At 41.1% G+C, this 17,205-nt stretch overlaps 1 protein-coding gene across 5 annotated transcripts in view; it reads left to right on the top strand.

The window, feature by feature from the left end:
• The window catches only part of cut (homeobox protein, cut), a 182,117-nt gene that overhangs the window by 84,021 nt on the left and 80,891 nt on the right, over window positions 1-17,205 (top strand). For all 5 annotated transcript variants that reach the window (XM_028171142.2, XM_028171143.2, XM_028171145.2 and 2 more), the window contains one exon: window positions 4,314-4,631. In XM_028171142.2, coding sequence (XP_028026943.2) covers window positions 4,314-4,631 — 318 coding nt within the window. The remainder of the gene's footprint in view (window positions 1-4,313; window positions 4,632-17,205) is intronic.

Raw genomic sequence — 17,205 nt, forward strand, 5'->3', positions numbered from 1 at the left:
ACACCCGACGTCCGATCTCCGCCCGGGGTCAAAACTCATCCCACCCGGTACCTACGTCAACTGTGTCCATTGATAACCGGGCGCATGCGGACAGTACGTAACGTGACGGATGAGACTGTGGAAACACACACGATCCTCCTGCCCTTATGACGGGATAACACTGAGCGCACGGCGTGACCGTTTCAGAAAATGATTACAACTGAAATATTCTCTCCACGCCATCAAACTTCCGATAAAATTGTCCGTAATAGTTCTAGAAAGTTCCGAAAGTACAAGAAGAAGGTATAAGTAAGTCTTATAATGATTGTGCGAGTACAGTTAGTACAGCGGATCCGTTCGAACAATTAAAACAATGTTTCATTACATATTAAACGTCGGCTCTTATCTAAGAGAATCATCGGTTTGTTTGTGCAATAGTTTTAGAAGTTATTTGGGTAATTGTGCTCTCACGGGCTCAGTAATTAGTGTAGCGGTCTCGCGGTTAATGATTCGATGCCTGTTTCGGGCTTTTATAAAAATGGTCACACTCGTTGAATCTGTTATAAATCAAATTATTATTTTAGTTTTGGAAAGTTTCGGGTGTGTTCGTAGACGAGCGGTCGTGGCTCGGCGGCTGCGGGCGCGCGGTTCCGTGGCCCTCCCCCACTATCCATGTATATTGCAATAGCTGACTTCCAATCATGAGTTTACGCACATGAAATGAAGCGCGAACATTTGTCTACTTGCACTTTTATAAATGATCTAGATTTGGATCTAGGTTTTACTGGTGATAGGACCTCTTGTGAGTCCGCGCGGGTAGGCACCACCACCCCGCCTATTTCTGCCGTGAAGCAGTAATGCGATTTGAAGGGCGGGGCAGCCGTTGTAACTGTACTGAGACCTTAGAACTTATATCTCAAGGTGGGTGGCGCATTTACGTTGTAGATGTCTATGGGCTCGAGTAACCACTTAACACCATGTGGACTGTGAGCTCGTCCACGCAACTAAGCAATAAAAAAAAATCTAGGATCTAGGCTAAAATGATTTAGGTTTTTGTCTGATTTCTTCTACTCTAGGATAACTATAGCTTCATATAATATAATCAAGTAACAACTGCTGGCGGTAGTATTGTCAAACGTCGCAATGATACACTCGTCTCGTGGAAATCTAAATAAGTTCAGATAGCTAATATTCCAATACAAGTGGTATACCTAAAGGCTCCTAAGACCCGCCGGCCAATTCCATCATGAACTGCTTCCAGAACCGGTTGGGCATTCACTACTGATTTAAGCCCATCAAAAAATAGTTAATAGAATAAATATGAAGGTCCTAGCTCCTAGAGTCAGGTGTAGTTGATGAGATGATTGCCGCGTGTCGATGTGCCGGGCAAGGGCGCTCCTGACGCGGCGACTCTGTCCAACATCAATCACGCTCAATTGAGCTCACAGAGTGGACGTTACGTAATCGCATTGTGAGCTCTGTCCCTCTGACTCACTCGCGGGATGTATCGGGAGTTCGGAACTTGACATGCACTACACTCTGTATTAAATGCCTCTGTCGCGAACAGGATATTTAACTGATTATAACTATGAATAGGACCCAAGCCATACGGGACGATAGCTAGCATTCCTAACCACCAGACCAATGGTCAAATCGTTTGTGATGTTAATTACCTTCGAGTACGTTGACAAATGAACAGACAGTCTCGCCTTCCTGAGAGTGGTTAGTGGAGATCTTCAGCGACGCTGCCATTCTCAAGATCGACGAGTTCGACAGCGGCTTGTCTTCTTCAGCATTTATGGCAACAACAGTGTGTTGGAAGGAATACGCGTTCCATTGTATTTTATTACTAAGTTTTTTTTATTGCTTTGATTGGTGGACGAGCTCACAGCCTGCCTGGTGTTAAGTGATTACTGGAGCCCATAGATATCTACAACATAAATGCGTCACCCACCATGAGATATAAGTTCCAAGATTATAGTTACAACGGCTGCCCCGCCCTTCAAACCGAAACGCATTACTGCTTCACGGCAGAAATAGGCAGGGTGGTGGTACCTACCCGCGCGGACTCACAAGAGGTCCTACCACCAGTAAGTAGACGTCAACTCATTAAACGGAGCACCATCACAGATAGAAGCACTTGTTCAAACTCTCCTGTCATAAGAACGCATGTCTGTGATCAATTGCGTAGCTAAATATAACTTTCCAAAGATTTAATTAATGTGAATAGTTTGATATGTTTGATCCAGTGATCACTGATCTCCATCGCAGTGCATCGGTGCAGTCTAGACTTCTCTAGGCTGTATGCGTTAGTCGTGGCCTGCAGACGGGTGGGAAACACGCTGCGTTAACGCAACACGTACCGCCTTATTGAAGACTACCCACTGAAAATTATAATTTAGTTCTAGAGTAGAGGGAAGAAGAGAACATACGGATTTTTAATGTGAATATTGAGTCCACCTAAATAATAAAAAATAAATTAAAAAGAAACAAAAAACGCTTGACAAACGCATGTGAAAATATTCTTAACTTATTTTGGCCTATTTATATATAAATAATTGTGAATTAAAATACTCACATTTCCGCGTTAAATCTAAGTAACCAAGACTGAAAAAGCTCTGATAATATTTACGATTTGTAGCACCATGAAAATCTAACATAAAAAATGTTGCGAATCTCAGCTAACAAACAGTGACTTCTGTTGCTTACGATAAATCGATACATCCATCACATTGATCCATCACACGAGATCTCCGAAGATGTTGTCTCATTGACACGTGAAGTGTTGTCACAGGTCTAATGACCAAAACCGATGAATAAAAAAAAATATTTTAGTTAGTCGTAATTCCTTCAAACTGAGTGCGGGTGGCTCGATAGTTGCGTTTTCGTGCGAACAAAACGGTCTTCGATATAACGAAGTAACAGAACGCCAATTACTATTTAACGTAGAACAAAAAACGGTTTATTTGTTCGAAAAACTAATACCCACACACATACAGACAATACCACCGGAAGCGGTTTAATGCGCGCTAAAAAATCATGATAATTTTAAGTTACTCTCGTATAGTAATTAATTAACGAAATCTTGCCATAATGAAAATGACTAATAAAACCAAACTTTCATTAAAACCCGCCCGTCTGCAACGGCCAATCGGTACAAGCGATGTTATCTGTGCAGACCCGCGTCACGCGTGCACGCCCGTCTGTAACCGAACCGACTTTCTTTTAACTAATGACTCATTAGTGAATCTTAGTGATTGTATCGTTTTTAGATAGACTATTTTCGTATGCTCCTTCATTTGTAGACTGGCGTTTTTTTCGTACAAAATAAGTAATTTATGTGTAATTAAAATTTCCTTGATGTTTGATGTTAAAGTATCTGCTAGTTTAATAAACAATGAGAGATGGGGCGATTTCAAGATCTTTGTTGAAAATTTTAAGCATATGTATGTTTTATTTAACTTTTTCTCACTCATAATAAGATTGTAGATAGCTTATTGTGCCATATATTCAACAGTCAGAGGTCAACACTGGTCCGGGTTCTGAAAACTTCATCAACATCGGGCTTCGAACCAACCACCCTATGAACGAAACGCCATTTAACAAACAACCATTAATTAAATCCATTTTATTTTCCAGCCGATTCCATCCAACAGTAACCACATCCGTTGAGATCGAATGTAAAAGATAATACCTGAACTACCAATATTGAATGTGCTGTTCCAACAATGGTTCCAAACAATAGACCCGAGCTATGAGAACTGATAACGTGATTAAAAACAATAGGCATAACGTCGATAGTTGAATGAACAATGCTGATTTTTTGATAACTGGAACAGTATTAATTAAAATGTTAAGTTAGACAAACATATGTTCACGGGTAGCGTTTTATTGCCGCCGAAGGTAGATGAACGTAATGGGCCCTGGTCATGAACGCTGGCAATGTCATGAACCTGGCCGATTCGCGCCAAAATTGAGGAGTAGGGCACCATTCGTGTGTGGTCACAACGTGGTGAGGAGCACAAGGCGTTCACCAGGACACCCTAAAGGGTGATGGGGTCGCGAAACTAGCAATGTTCCGCAAACGCAAAAGTATCATGTTAAGGCCGTATCGTCGTCGTAACCAACCTGTCTGTTTCTGCTGGGCAAAAAATATCCGCCCCGTTTCCGGATATAATTAGCCTAGGTCTGGAAACGAGCAGCCGCATTCACCCTGTTTCTATCAGCTCCAACCAATTGGACGTCAGATGGAGCTTCTCCTGCTAAACTCATCGAAAATATAGTATTTGGATGCAGTTCATCATTAATTAAATGTCATCTTTCAATTGTTACAGAGAGCCACACTGGCCGAAAAAGAAGTCACCACGTTGAAGGAACAGCTAGCGACTACAAGCCCCACGCCTCTCCAAGCCAACATACCACCAAAGACAAATGGCTCCCACTTAGACCTAACCAGGGAACCCACAGATACTAGAATAGACCGATATAGTCCAGATATCAAAGAAGAGAAGAGACATACCCCTGAAATTGATGAGGATTTAGACAAGATGGAAATGGCTGCCACGGCTAGGAGTAATAGTAATTCATCTAGGAGTAGTCCTATCGTTCAGGGAGGAAGTTTGGAGAATGAGTTGGCAGCTAAAGAGAAAGAGGTGAGTTCAATTTATAGTTTTAAATTAGTTAGCTACTTTAGAGCAATAAAATCAAATTCAAGGTTCGTCAATAGACTGTCTGTTATATGGATATAGATGGATACAGAGCCCTCTGCCTGGTCTCGACCATTCTGTCTATGACACTGATGTTGGCTGGAATGAACACCTAAAATTGTTAGCAAAAAAATCAGTCAATACATTCAATAAGACGTTGGCATTGTCACATCCTCTCGGTAATCCTAGGTACTTTATCTCTTACAAGTCAAAAGGTCTTTGACCATTACAAACGATATTTTAACAGTACGGTGGGCGTCTATGATCATAAATACATATCAGAAACTGACTTAAACGCTGCATCACTGCTTCATTGGTCTCAATTAGAGCTGAACTCGTGCGAGTTACGATTAATTTAGTATATCGATAATATTGATTGATCGATTCGTGGGCGTCATTCAATGCTTCCGTTTAAGATCCATTATTCAGTTTCTAATTGAATTTGATAATCATTTGTTTTCACACGACTGAAACCAATTCTGAAAACGATTATAAATTAATAGTAATATAGTGCAATATAGATTACGTATAATCACATTGCTTCGATAAGGCAATGCGGTATGAAAACTGCCTCATCTTGGCCGACGTTGAGTACTTCCCGAATTTGGCTCACTCAATGATCCAGCAACCCAACTATTAGACGCCTGCAGCTCTAGCACTAGGAGTGTGGTATGGTATGGTATGAGTAATGGTATTCATATTCTCGAGTTCGTCGTAAAACTTAACCTATAACATAAATCCGCTGAGTTTCTCGCCGATCCTTTTAGCTGGTCGTGATACGACGGTAGATGTATTCGCGAAGGAACTGCCCTTAGGTGTCTAGGTTAGGTCTCCTTCAGAGGCACTCGGGCGTTATATATCCTACCCTACTTGCTGAGCCCGTGCTCGCTGAAATGACCAGTATTCCCAACCTCTCAAAAATAAAACTTATAGATCATCCGGAGACTATAATCCAAATTATAACGTTTTGTATTTAAAAATAAAATATCTTACGTTGGAGAAAAAGCCGATGTGTCGCACTGTAATGTTAAAAAACAGTCGTAGTCGAGTCGACCTTAGGGAATTTACAATTTCCCGTACCTAGTAGCGTTCACTGGAGATGTCGTGTCTTATTGTGAACAAATATGAATGATTTCACATAAAAGCATGCTGATATACCCTTGCTAAAATACTTGACTAGTCCGTACAAATAATCATAAAAATCAATGAACGACTGAGACGAGTCACACGTCTCTGTCAACTGCTTCGACCGGCGTCACATCGGGTGCGTGCGACGCGACTTGCCACAACACTAATTGGTATTAGACTGACATCGGGAGCGCTTGCCAATGTCAATTAACAATGGAATCTGGAGGGATATATTTTTAACTACATGATCTTTGCTGTTGTATTTGGTTCAGTTGGATGGAGCCGCTCCGGTGGCCATCTGTACGACAAACCTTCATCGCGGCGCGTGTCGAATCTATCGCAACACAATTAGCTTTCAAAAAAACATACTTATGATTTTCAGTTGTATCCTCGTGATAATTTACAAACGACTAACCGAATACCTGGGCCTCGCCTGTCCGTGGAAACAACAAACTAAGTACAATAAGCAACCACGGGGATACCATCATAATGGGCCAAAACACGTTATTACTCTCTATTAAAGATATGTTATACTTGGCAAACCACTCCGTTCTACGGAGAAACTGACTTTTTGTGTTATACACCACCGTATGCTCCACCGGAAGTATTCGATTAATTTTTTAATTATTTTTGGTATCGATTCGTGCATGCTATCGCCTGTAATTAATTTATCAATTTTCCGGGTTCGATTTCATTACTCTGTGATGTGTTACTCCTGTTATCATCTTCTTATCATTACGCCTCCCAGTACCGAACAGGGTTCGTCCTAACTGCCTTGAACCACTGCTTGTTCATTTCATTTTGACGCGTACCATTTGTCTCCGGAAGGAATTGATCATGCTACGAAAAAACCTGCTTCAAAAAAATTTTTAAAATTGCTCAGCAATAAACAGTGATTTGCTGGCATTATGATGCCCATAACCGACGACTCTTTGAATGTAGTAAAGAATAGTCCACAACACTGCTTCGTTTGTCTGTTGGCTTTACTACCAGTGGGCAGGGTGTATGTATTCGGAGTGCGCACCACCATCCTGCCTATTTCCGCGATACGCCAATCATCGACGCTAAATCTCAGGTTAAATGCCCTAAGCGTTTGGAGGATAGGATAGGCAGGGACTGCTACGACAAGACGATGGAAAACGTAGTAACAGCAGCATGATGAGGTTCCAGGTCGCCTCGGTCATACTCGGGCAGAATATGAGATGTATTGACCAATAACTCTCAACGTCAGCTTACTACTCAATACACGACAGACACATTCACCAGAGAAATATTTTTAGCACTTTTATCCTCACTTATGTCAAGTTGCCAGGTCAGCCTGTTAAGAGCGCGGTGTGCGGAGGATGCACTGGCGGTCACATCACATCGAATGTAACGTATGATCAATAAATCAATTACTTGCGCGGGGGCAGCTCGGAATTGTATTTGACAGTTGTTTAGAAGATAGAGACGGGATCATTAAATATCGATAAATATAATTAAACCGGTTGTTTATTACCGAGTTTTTAGAAATGTGTTACATCAATGGTATCTACGAATTTATTAAAAACTACCAGCCTCCCCTGTGACTGATGTTCATCGCAACCCATCCTCCACTGAACGTTAGCTCCTGCAACACCTGGGACTAAACCTCTTATGAAAGTTGCCCAGGAGCCCCGCAATACCAAACCAGAGATCGCATATTAAAGGCTACACGATTTGGGCAGTTTTCGGTGGAAGTCCCATGCACTTAAAAATGTTACACATTGTATTCAATGTGATGTAAGCAATCGAGATTCACCTTTAAGCACACCTTACTAACACCCACTAATTATTCAAACTAAATCAAAAGGAACTTTATTAATTGTTAAAAATATCGATGTTTTGTTGTACCCATCTCTAGCGAAGGGAAACAGGATACGTTCAATGGAATGATTGATCGGCTTCGAACGAACGATAATCCTTGCACTAAATAAATATCACTATTTACGACATCTCTACTTTTGTTTGAACCAACTTACGTAAAGAAATTTTATTGACTCGAATAAGAAAAGGGAAGGGTTAATGTAGGGAATAAAGACTTCGTAGAGTGATGGCTCCGAACAAGAAAATGTAGAACAGGACAAGAGATGGTGGGTATGTATATGTGCAGGTGTGGTGCTACCGACATGTATGGACACACTCAACAACTGTGCTGCTCATATTTCTATCAGTCTCGGGAAGAGATGGGTATTTTACTGGTGGTAGGACGTCTTGTGAGTCCGCACGGGTAAGTACCACCACCCTGCCTATTTCTGCCGTGAAGCATTAATGCGTTTCGGTTTGAAGGGTGGGGCAGCCGTTGTAACTATACTGAGACCTTAGAACTGACATCTCAAGGTGGGTGGCGCATTTACGTCGTAGATGTATATGGGCTCCAGTAACCACTTAACACCAGGTGGGCTGTGAACTCGTCCACCTATCTAAGCAATAAAAAAAAAACCGTGGACGAACACGATATACAGTCCTTACTTCCCCCGTATCTATTGAAAATAGAAAAAAATAGATTGAAAATATAATCATAACTTATTCAAATTGAACTACATATATTTGACCTACAATTTATAGAGTAATGTCAGGTCATTGGACGTCAGGTCAAATTATTACTTCAATATAAAATTCAGAGAGTAGAAAAATGAGGATCTTATCATCAGACGAACGGCGAGTTTGTCTCGTTGTATAATGTTGTAGTAGAACAAACAGCCAATCCAAATTTAAAGGTTGCCACAACACGCGAGCGGCGGTCCAAGTTGCGAATGTATTGTTAGACTCCGTATTGTTCTAATTTTTTGTTTAAAAGTTAATAATTACATTGAAAGAATAAGGAAACCTTGTTAAAACAATACCTTTACAGCCGGAAAGGTAAATAATGAAAAATACCACAAAGAAAGGTAAGGAAGTACGTCGTGCGTACGTACTAACTGTCGCGGCGACATGACGGCAATCCTGACTCACAATCCGCGCTTAACTTCAAAACTTATTAGACCTATTGAAGGGACCAACTTCTTTCAGAATTTTTTTTCGGTGGCTTTAATTAAGTTCGAATGAAGGGTGAAAGTTGTTATTCCATTTTGATGACAACCGATAAATGCTTTGGTTTCTTTCAAACTTTTCTTATTGAGCTTTCCAGTTCTACGTTTCATTTTTCTAACATTATTACGGACTTTTTTAATTAAAGTCGAAGCCATTTAAGTAAATCTAAAATACACGAGTACTGTTATTTATCTCTATAGTCTGCAGTTCGGAGGAGCTGACCGTGGACCTCATTGCACAACATCGATGAAAGTCAACTTAGTTTTTTCTTCTGTTTGCACGAACCACAGACTTAAAGAAAACTACTTTGACGTCTTCCGGACCATGAAAACTGTAAAGTTATCGAAACATCGGCAGCAATGTAGACAATAAAAAAGCGAGATTAAACCGTAAAAATGGTATTAATCATAACTTCCTAATTTTCTTTACTCCAGCTCACGCGCCACCTGATTTTAAATGGTTACTGGAGCTTATAAACAACACTTTGAGACATGAGGTCAAATCCTCAATGGTATTGTATGATTAGTTTTCCTGGTCCAAGGCTGGGCGTGAGGCAGTCATCACATCACGTGCTGTAGATATATAGTATATTACATACAGTACCCCATCCTGCGGACCGAATGGAAAACAGTCGTCGTAGCCCTAATCACGTCATCTTGGATCCTCCCAATCCACTAACAGTGCTTTTAGGTACCACAAGCACCGGTCACCGTCCTCGTCGAACCTGTTGCTTGTAACGAAACGCTCCGCGAGTAAATTCACCCACAGACACAGCCCACTGAGGTTCTCGCCGGATCTTCTCAGTGGGTCGCGTTTCCGATCCGAAGGTGGATTCTGCGAAGCACTGCTCTTGCTAGGTTCAGCCATCCCTGGCTCCGTCATATAAGATTAAATTGTATTCTAAAAAAGAACACGATGTATATATAACACGGTAGCTCACTGTCCAGTACACTACACAAGTGCACTGTAAATATATCTTGCACAACACAACAGTACAATAATTACAACAAAAATACTTTCAAAACTCGAAAGCGTCTGAGACATTACGTATTATTGTAATCGCAACACAAAACAAACAAGCACACCATGTTTGATGTATGTATGGATGTACATACATACGTGTGTATGAAGAATAGCTCAACGGCACTTTTACAGCGTTATAAAACACATTGTTTCTCATTTTTGTTTCAAAGGAAGTTTTTTTTTTAATTCCCAAACCTCCCATTACAAAAATACACCTGCCGTTAAAAACTAAACACCTCGTAAATTAAAAATACTAAAAAACAAACCATTAAATATGAATACGGGTGCAGTTTGATTTCATAAAGTTATAATATTCAAACGTAAATCATTGATGAACTTTTCAAACGTCATAAAACTGCTTTCATGTTTCGTTCATAGATGGCGCTGTAATATAAAAAGGCGATAAATAACAGTTTTATGTCAGTCTCGTTCAAGACATGAAAGAGTGTGGACGCTATTTCTGTTAATATGCTCGAAATTGGTTTATGACGACTGTCTTTCGATTTTTATTTTCGTAACTACGTTTTTATTCTTATTAACGTTCGAGTCGTAAAGTCGTGGATGATACCGGAGTGAATTATTTTCGTACACGTCTGACTAATGACGTTAGGGAAGGATGCGTGTTTATTTAAATCTCGTATTGACGTTTACTGATGGTGCTTCTGGACTAGTTATTGGCTCCTAATTAATATTGTTATTTATACAGGGTGCTAGGGACTAAGCTCGAAGCTGAGACGGGAACTAAATACTTTCTTTCTTTCTCTGTCGTCTCAACCTCATCGTCCAATGTTAGAATAGACCGTGTAGACAACGCAGGGACGACAGATCCTGACGATAGCTCAGTATAACCGATATCTACACAGCCTTAAATTAAAAGTGTTTCCAACACAAGATTTGTTGTCGCGGTATCCAACACTACTAAATCAAATATGCACATATTACGTGACAAATGTGCACACGAAAGCAATAAATCGTTGCAACTGGACCGCTTCTAGCACTCGGCCGTCTATTCTTATAGCTTGCACGCTATTTCTAAAGCCAAAACGCATTAGAACGATGTTATGAAGTGTGATGTATGAATCGATGAGCCAACGATAGAAATTAACGACTCTTGAAATGTCAATGCGATGCATATAGAACATTGGCGCGGCTGCTGCGAGGGCGATGTTCCCTGGGACAGGACCGCGCTGGACTCACCTTCATTCAAACATTGCGCTCTGAGCTAGTGCACACGACAGGCAGGCGAGCTCACTCTCCAGTTGGTGTTGAAGGGGATGTCCCGCTCGCTTGAGACATGAGGCGGAAGTCTCAAATGTGTTCTAATACGTCTGCTCTGCCGTTCAGATCGGAACGGAGGCATACTTCGCAGGTTAAATGTAAGCAGGATTAAAGGAATGCAGTAAAAGCACCCATGGATGGTCGCGTGGTGTGGTCGCGTCACCCCTCTGTTAGACAAAAACAGACAAACCTTAAGTTGTTTATGAATTAAAACAATCAAATCGAAAATATTAGCCACAAAAATTTCGTAATCGAATGCGTGCTGCTAAAAAATTTTGAACAATTCAACACACTTCCGTCACTTTTAAACGTTGTCTCAGTTTGTTCGGATATTTCCAACTCCTCGAAGCCGGCCGTGACTAATTCTATTCAGGAAATACGAGGGTCGTTCGAGATGCGTCTCTCTTCATCATGATTTTTTTTGTAATATCTACATCATAATCTTGTTACAAAAATATTAGTATAAACGTCAGCAAGTGAGAGTGCGCCAAGATCTTCCACGCGCCGTCCACGACGAGTCACCCTCGACTAACCGACGATGACACGGGAGTCGAATAGCATTCACAACTACAAGCTCGTCCACAGCTATGAGATATATGGAATATGGGCTAGGTATATTAAAGCGCCCGCACTCACCGACGAGATCTCTCCATCGACTTCCGAGTCCGTCAATCAAAGAGAAAGCAGACGCGAGACGCCAGAGGAGAAGCAATCAGACGCGCCGTAAAACGTAACCTATCATCTCGACAGAAATCGGCACGCGAGATAATTTCATAACAAAAAAAAATCATAGACCGATCGGAACGTAAAAGGACTAAAATAAACTTTATGTGGACGGCGTAAGGCGAGCGCGGCCGCCGGTCCGCCCCGAGCACGCGAACCCACATGAAAGCAAATGTCAAACTCACATATTTATTTCCAAGTATTGAATGCGGGGCTCCGTTCTCGGAACGAGTCGGGTAAACAGCGTCGTGTCGATGATGAAAGCGATCTGCCTCTTTGTGCCCCGTGCCCCGTGCCCCGTGCTCCGTGCTCCGTGCTGATTACTCTAATTTTAGTCGAGATAAAAAACTGTAATAATGTAATATGAACGTGTGTAGCGTAGCGTCACCGGCGCGCCCTCGGGAGCCGTCCAGAGCGATTTCATTAAAGTCACCGAACGATGTTTCTTTAATAAGCTCATAATTAACTAAAACGGAGGCGGCTCGTCGAATCGGCCCGACTATTTATAAACACGCGCCCGCGTCGATACCCGGCAGCCGGCTCGATAGATTCATGGCAGCGAACATCAAAGACTTTACATTCATCATAACTCACATCAATCGCCGGTGAAACGTTACTGTTTTTATTGTAAATCAGTATTAAAAAGCGACAGCGCGAGCGCATGAATCAAACGGGCGCGGAGACTCAGGTCGGCTGGCGGACCACCCCGCCGCGCACCTGTTGCCGCCGCGCGCGGAGACCAGCCCCGTCCAGCCGCTCTGACGCGGTGCAGTCGCGTCGCCGGAGCTAGGGAATGGCTCTCGGCGCAAATCGTCCGTGGAATTCTTTTTGACTGGTCGGAGGTGAAGTGAGCCTCGGAACGCGAGCTAATTAAACATTCTCCTAGACGCAGTACATCTCGTACACGCGTGCGTCTGGCTTCCATCTTTTACGATCATCAACAGTTACATATTTAATGTTCGATGTTTATCAACATTTCTTTCTTATGCAGGTTTTAGTGGAGCGATAAATTATTTATTCATCAAAGGCAAAGGAATTATTTTCGTACTTTTGTTACACGTTTTGTGAACTGTAAATTGTTAATTTTATTGTTTACGTCACTGCCTTGAGTAAACTGCGGACGATTTATCATTAGATTCGGATGCGCGGAGTCGCCGCGTGACGGGCCTGATAACAGTTTCGACAGACTGTAAGCTCTCCGTGAGCGTGACATCAGTGTGTGCGGCCGTGAATCATCCGGGGGCCTCGTCGAATACGTGACACACGGAACGAACGATTTCAAATTAAAATATTTACACAAAAGATACCTTCGCAATGAGACAGTCGCAGCGCTCGATCGAGTGTGCGCCCTGAACGCCTAAACGGCGACATACAAAAGCACTTATGTTCCCTGCCACCCCCGTTAGCGTTACTCGAGAGCGTGAACAACACGTGAATCACTCCTTTAATCTCGCTAAACATTTAGAAACCTGTTTAAAGTTAAATTCAGTTGTTTTTCATTAAACGTATTTCTCTTTGTCGTTAATACGACACATCTGGCGTGTTTCGGTGACATCTCGTGTCATTTTCGTGACCGACTCTCCTGCACGTAAGATTCCATCTGAAATACATTTCGCAAACAAATCCTTTCGAAAACAGATTCATTGATGTTAATTGTGACATGAAAAAACCATTAAAAGTAATGAAAGCAACTTACAATCAAGTAGATACGTCTTTAAATACAAAGTAATGTGTATGAGTCCGCACATATTTCATCTATATGTATATTTATATCTAAAACGAGTTTCATTTATTTAATTGTTGATGAAGTATCAGATAGCTTTTTTTCCTACCTATGCTGATAGCCTTGAGAGGTTATTTCAGCTTCACCCTAACATGTAGGTGAGCTCACGGGACTCAAACCGGAGTGTTGCTAACACTGGTCCTAGCAAGAGTAGTGTTTCGCAGAATCTACCACCGGATCGGAAACGCGACCCACTGAGAAGATCCGGCGAGAAACTCAGTGGGCTGTGTCTGTGGGTTAATTCGCTCGTCGAGCCCTTCGTCGCAAGCGATGGATTCGACGAGAACGATGACCGGACATTATTACATGAACGCGCCAAAACTCATAATTTTTCAGTCTTAAGACGCGGCCGCAAAACGAACCTGAAAGACAAACATTAAAGTACAGATAATGTTTTATGTATGAAGTCATTATTAGAATCGCACTGTACGTCATCAATATTAATTAGCAATTACAATCGCGGGCCTCCATCGATGATTAGTTTCGTTTAAGGTGGCGTGCGGAATGTAACGATTGCGTCTTCACAATATATTTATGTATAGGAATGTGTCGTGCTGCTGCTACACGAGATACGATTTGTTTTGTAAAGTTAATTCCTGAACGAACATTTTTAATTATAGAATTCGTACATCAGCAATTTTTGTATATTGAATAAATGGGTGGACGAGCTCACAGCCCGCCTGGCGTTAAGTGGTTAACGGAGCCCATAGACATCTACAACGTAAATGCGGTCACCCACATTGAGATATGAGTTCTAAGTTCTCAGTATAGTTACAACGGCTGCCCCACCCTTGAAACCGAAACGCATTATTGCTTCGCGGCATAAATAGGCAGGGCGGTGGTACCTACACATGCGCGCTCACAAGACGTTCTACCACATCTGCCTATTTGATATCTAGCGGGCGGCTACCAACTAAACCCATTAGGATGGTGATGCAAATCTGAAAAATTTTAATAGTAATCTCAGAAGCATATTTTTACCTTAAATATAATATAATATGTATAACTTTAAATAACATCTTCAATTGGTTCGTTTCAATACAAACCGAATAACGGTGAGCTCTCAGCTTCAAACTAAAAATAAATAAATGAATGTTATATCAAGCGAAGTGTTGTTGCCGTCTAGTTTATACATAATATTAGTTAGTTATTTGTTGTACGACTTGTAATGGCGCGACAATCAAAATAAATCGTAGCTTACAAAACGCGTATTAACCTATGCGATTGTGTATTTATTGCTAAAAACATTAACATACAATGTAAATCACTGTGAGTAATCCAAGCTGATGTACATTGGATGGAAGTGAAACTTTGAGCTCATATCTCGTGGCGGCCCCAGTGTACTGATTTATGTGGGCTGCTGTAAACACTTAGCGCCAGGTGAGCCGTGAGCCCGTCCACTCGTCTCAAGCAATGACAAGTGTAACGATACTCTGGCAACATCAATCGCAAAGCCGATTATTTTAGCCTACCACACTTCTCATTAATACAAAATGTAAATATGACAAATTCAGCTTTGTACAATACGAAATAAACTTCTATAATTCTGATACAAATTATAGCTTATTGGAATATAAACTTTAACAGTTTCCAATAAAATCAATTTCTCTATAACTCATTATAGAACCTCAACATGTGTGACTCTCTTTTTTATTAAGACCTCTCAACACAAATAAGCTACATATAGTTAGAGCTCAGAATATGCTGGACATATTATGGCGGCACATGTCTTGAATATATCAATTGATTACAAACTTTGCGTCGTGTAGAAGATGATTTGTGACATATTATTGGAATAAGGAGGTGTCTGTCTGTACTTGTTAACATTAAGGGCCTTATTGTTCGGTAATGTAACCGTATTTCTCGGTAATCAATGTACAATGCAGATATAAATTACAAATTTAGGATGTTTATTGTTTTGTTATCATCTGTTCGTGCTTGAGTGGTATCTTTGCGGCTATTCAAACGTAATCGGGTAGACAGGAAAGTGTTATAATTGTGTACGCGTTAGTGAGATGCAAGGCTAGTACTGCCGAAGTTCTATCGCAATTCAATAATGAGCACCAAAGATCCAAAGGATGTGTGTACCTCGCTCAAATATCAATTGGCGACTAGAGCAAGCAATATTCGTCCAGCGCTTTAGACTTCATGTTTGTCCTGCCGCGGACGAAATCTCAGTAAACAAACATCAGATATCCCGAAAAGAAATGAAACATTAAATTCCTTCGACGAACCGAAATAGTTTGTTGAACAGAAGTTATCGTGGAGCGGAGCCGCTATTGTGAGCGCGGGATGCAATTATAATCTGTCACAAACACCCAATACCATTGTTTTTATTTAAATGAATGCATAATATCGATCGATATCAAACTTCTGCGGCTCTCAAAGTGTCCCCCGGCGCCCCCTCTGTCCCCCTAGCTCCCTCATTTGGAAGACAAAAGCGAAATATTAATGTTCTCTCGATAAAAAACAACGTAACTAAACAATAGGTGTTGTTAATTTGGTCATTAAGTATTCATGGGGTGCTTCGCCCCGGCGCGGCGGCGGTGGGGGCGAGACTAGTTCCAAATTAATATTGATAGGCGAATTTATTAATTTTTTGAATTTGATAAATTGATATTATCAATTTGGCTTATTCTTCATTAGCAAAAAACGTTTTTACTTTGATTCTTATTTAGTATAGATGTATGTTTAGTATAGATGCATGCACACTTGAAGATGACCTTTTGCATAATCTTGATAATTTATCATCGCATATCGCCAATTCCATATTGACAACTCCTGATAAGAGTCTTAACTTCTTCGATCACTTCATGAATACCTCCGAGCAAATCGTATGAAAGAATAAATATTAACTTATGATCAGTCACGAGACGTCGCCCTGCAGCTACTTCCATCACTGCCGGGACAGCTGGTCAACGATGAATGGACATACGACAAAAGTAAAATCCAATCAATTAAAGGCGATAGTGCTCTTTACACTGATAGAAATAATGACTAAATTAGATTAGCGAGTTTAATATTTAAATGCGCGGAATCGATTCAATAGTTTTATTGATGTAACCGGTTTGAACCGGTCTCCAGTGACACGTGGTCACCGGTTTTTGTCATTCAAAAATATCAAAATTATCGAATGTTTTGTTGTAGGAATCTATTATTAGTGATTTATGCTCCACATTATGCTTTCTATGTGGCTTCGGAGCACCTGGCGTTGGCTTAGATTTCATTGTTGATTTTTGTGACATAAATTAGATCGTTGTTTTATAAGTGTCTGTGTGGCTGTAATTAGTGCCCGTGTCGAGCGATCTCTCCGTACAACGCGCACGGCTCGTGGCCCCACCAAGTGGCTTCAGGTATAGTTTCAGTTTTCCTTAAATAATTTTTAAGTAATTAGGCGTTTGAGTGTGAAGGAGTCCTAGACCTCAACATGACATGACGCTAATCTTAATTTAACCCTATAAGACAAACATTGAATCAAAACACCATCTAGAAGTCTACAGTGGAATCGGTTTATAAAAACCGATCTTTTGTAAT

The sequence above is a fragment of the Bombyx mandarina genome, chromosome 16, assembly GCF_030267445.1.
Source record: "Bombyx mandarina strain Sakado chromosome 16, ASM3026744v2".
NCBI lineage: Eukaryota > Metazoa > Arthropoda > Insecta > Lepidoptera > Bombycidae > Bombyx > Bombyx mandarina.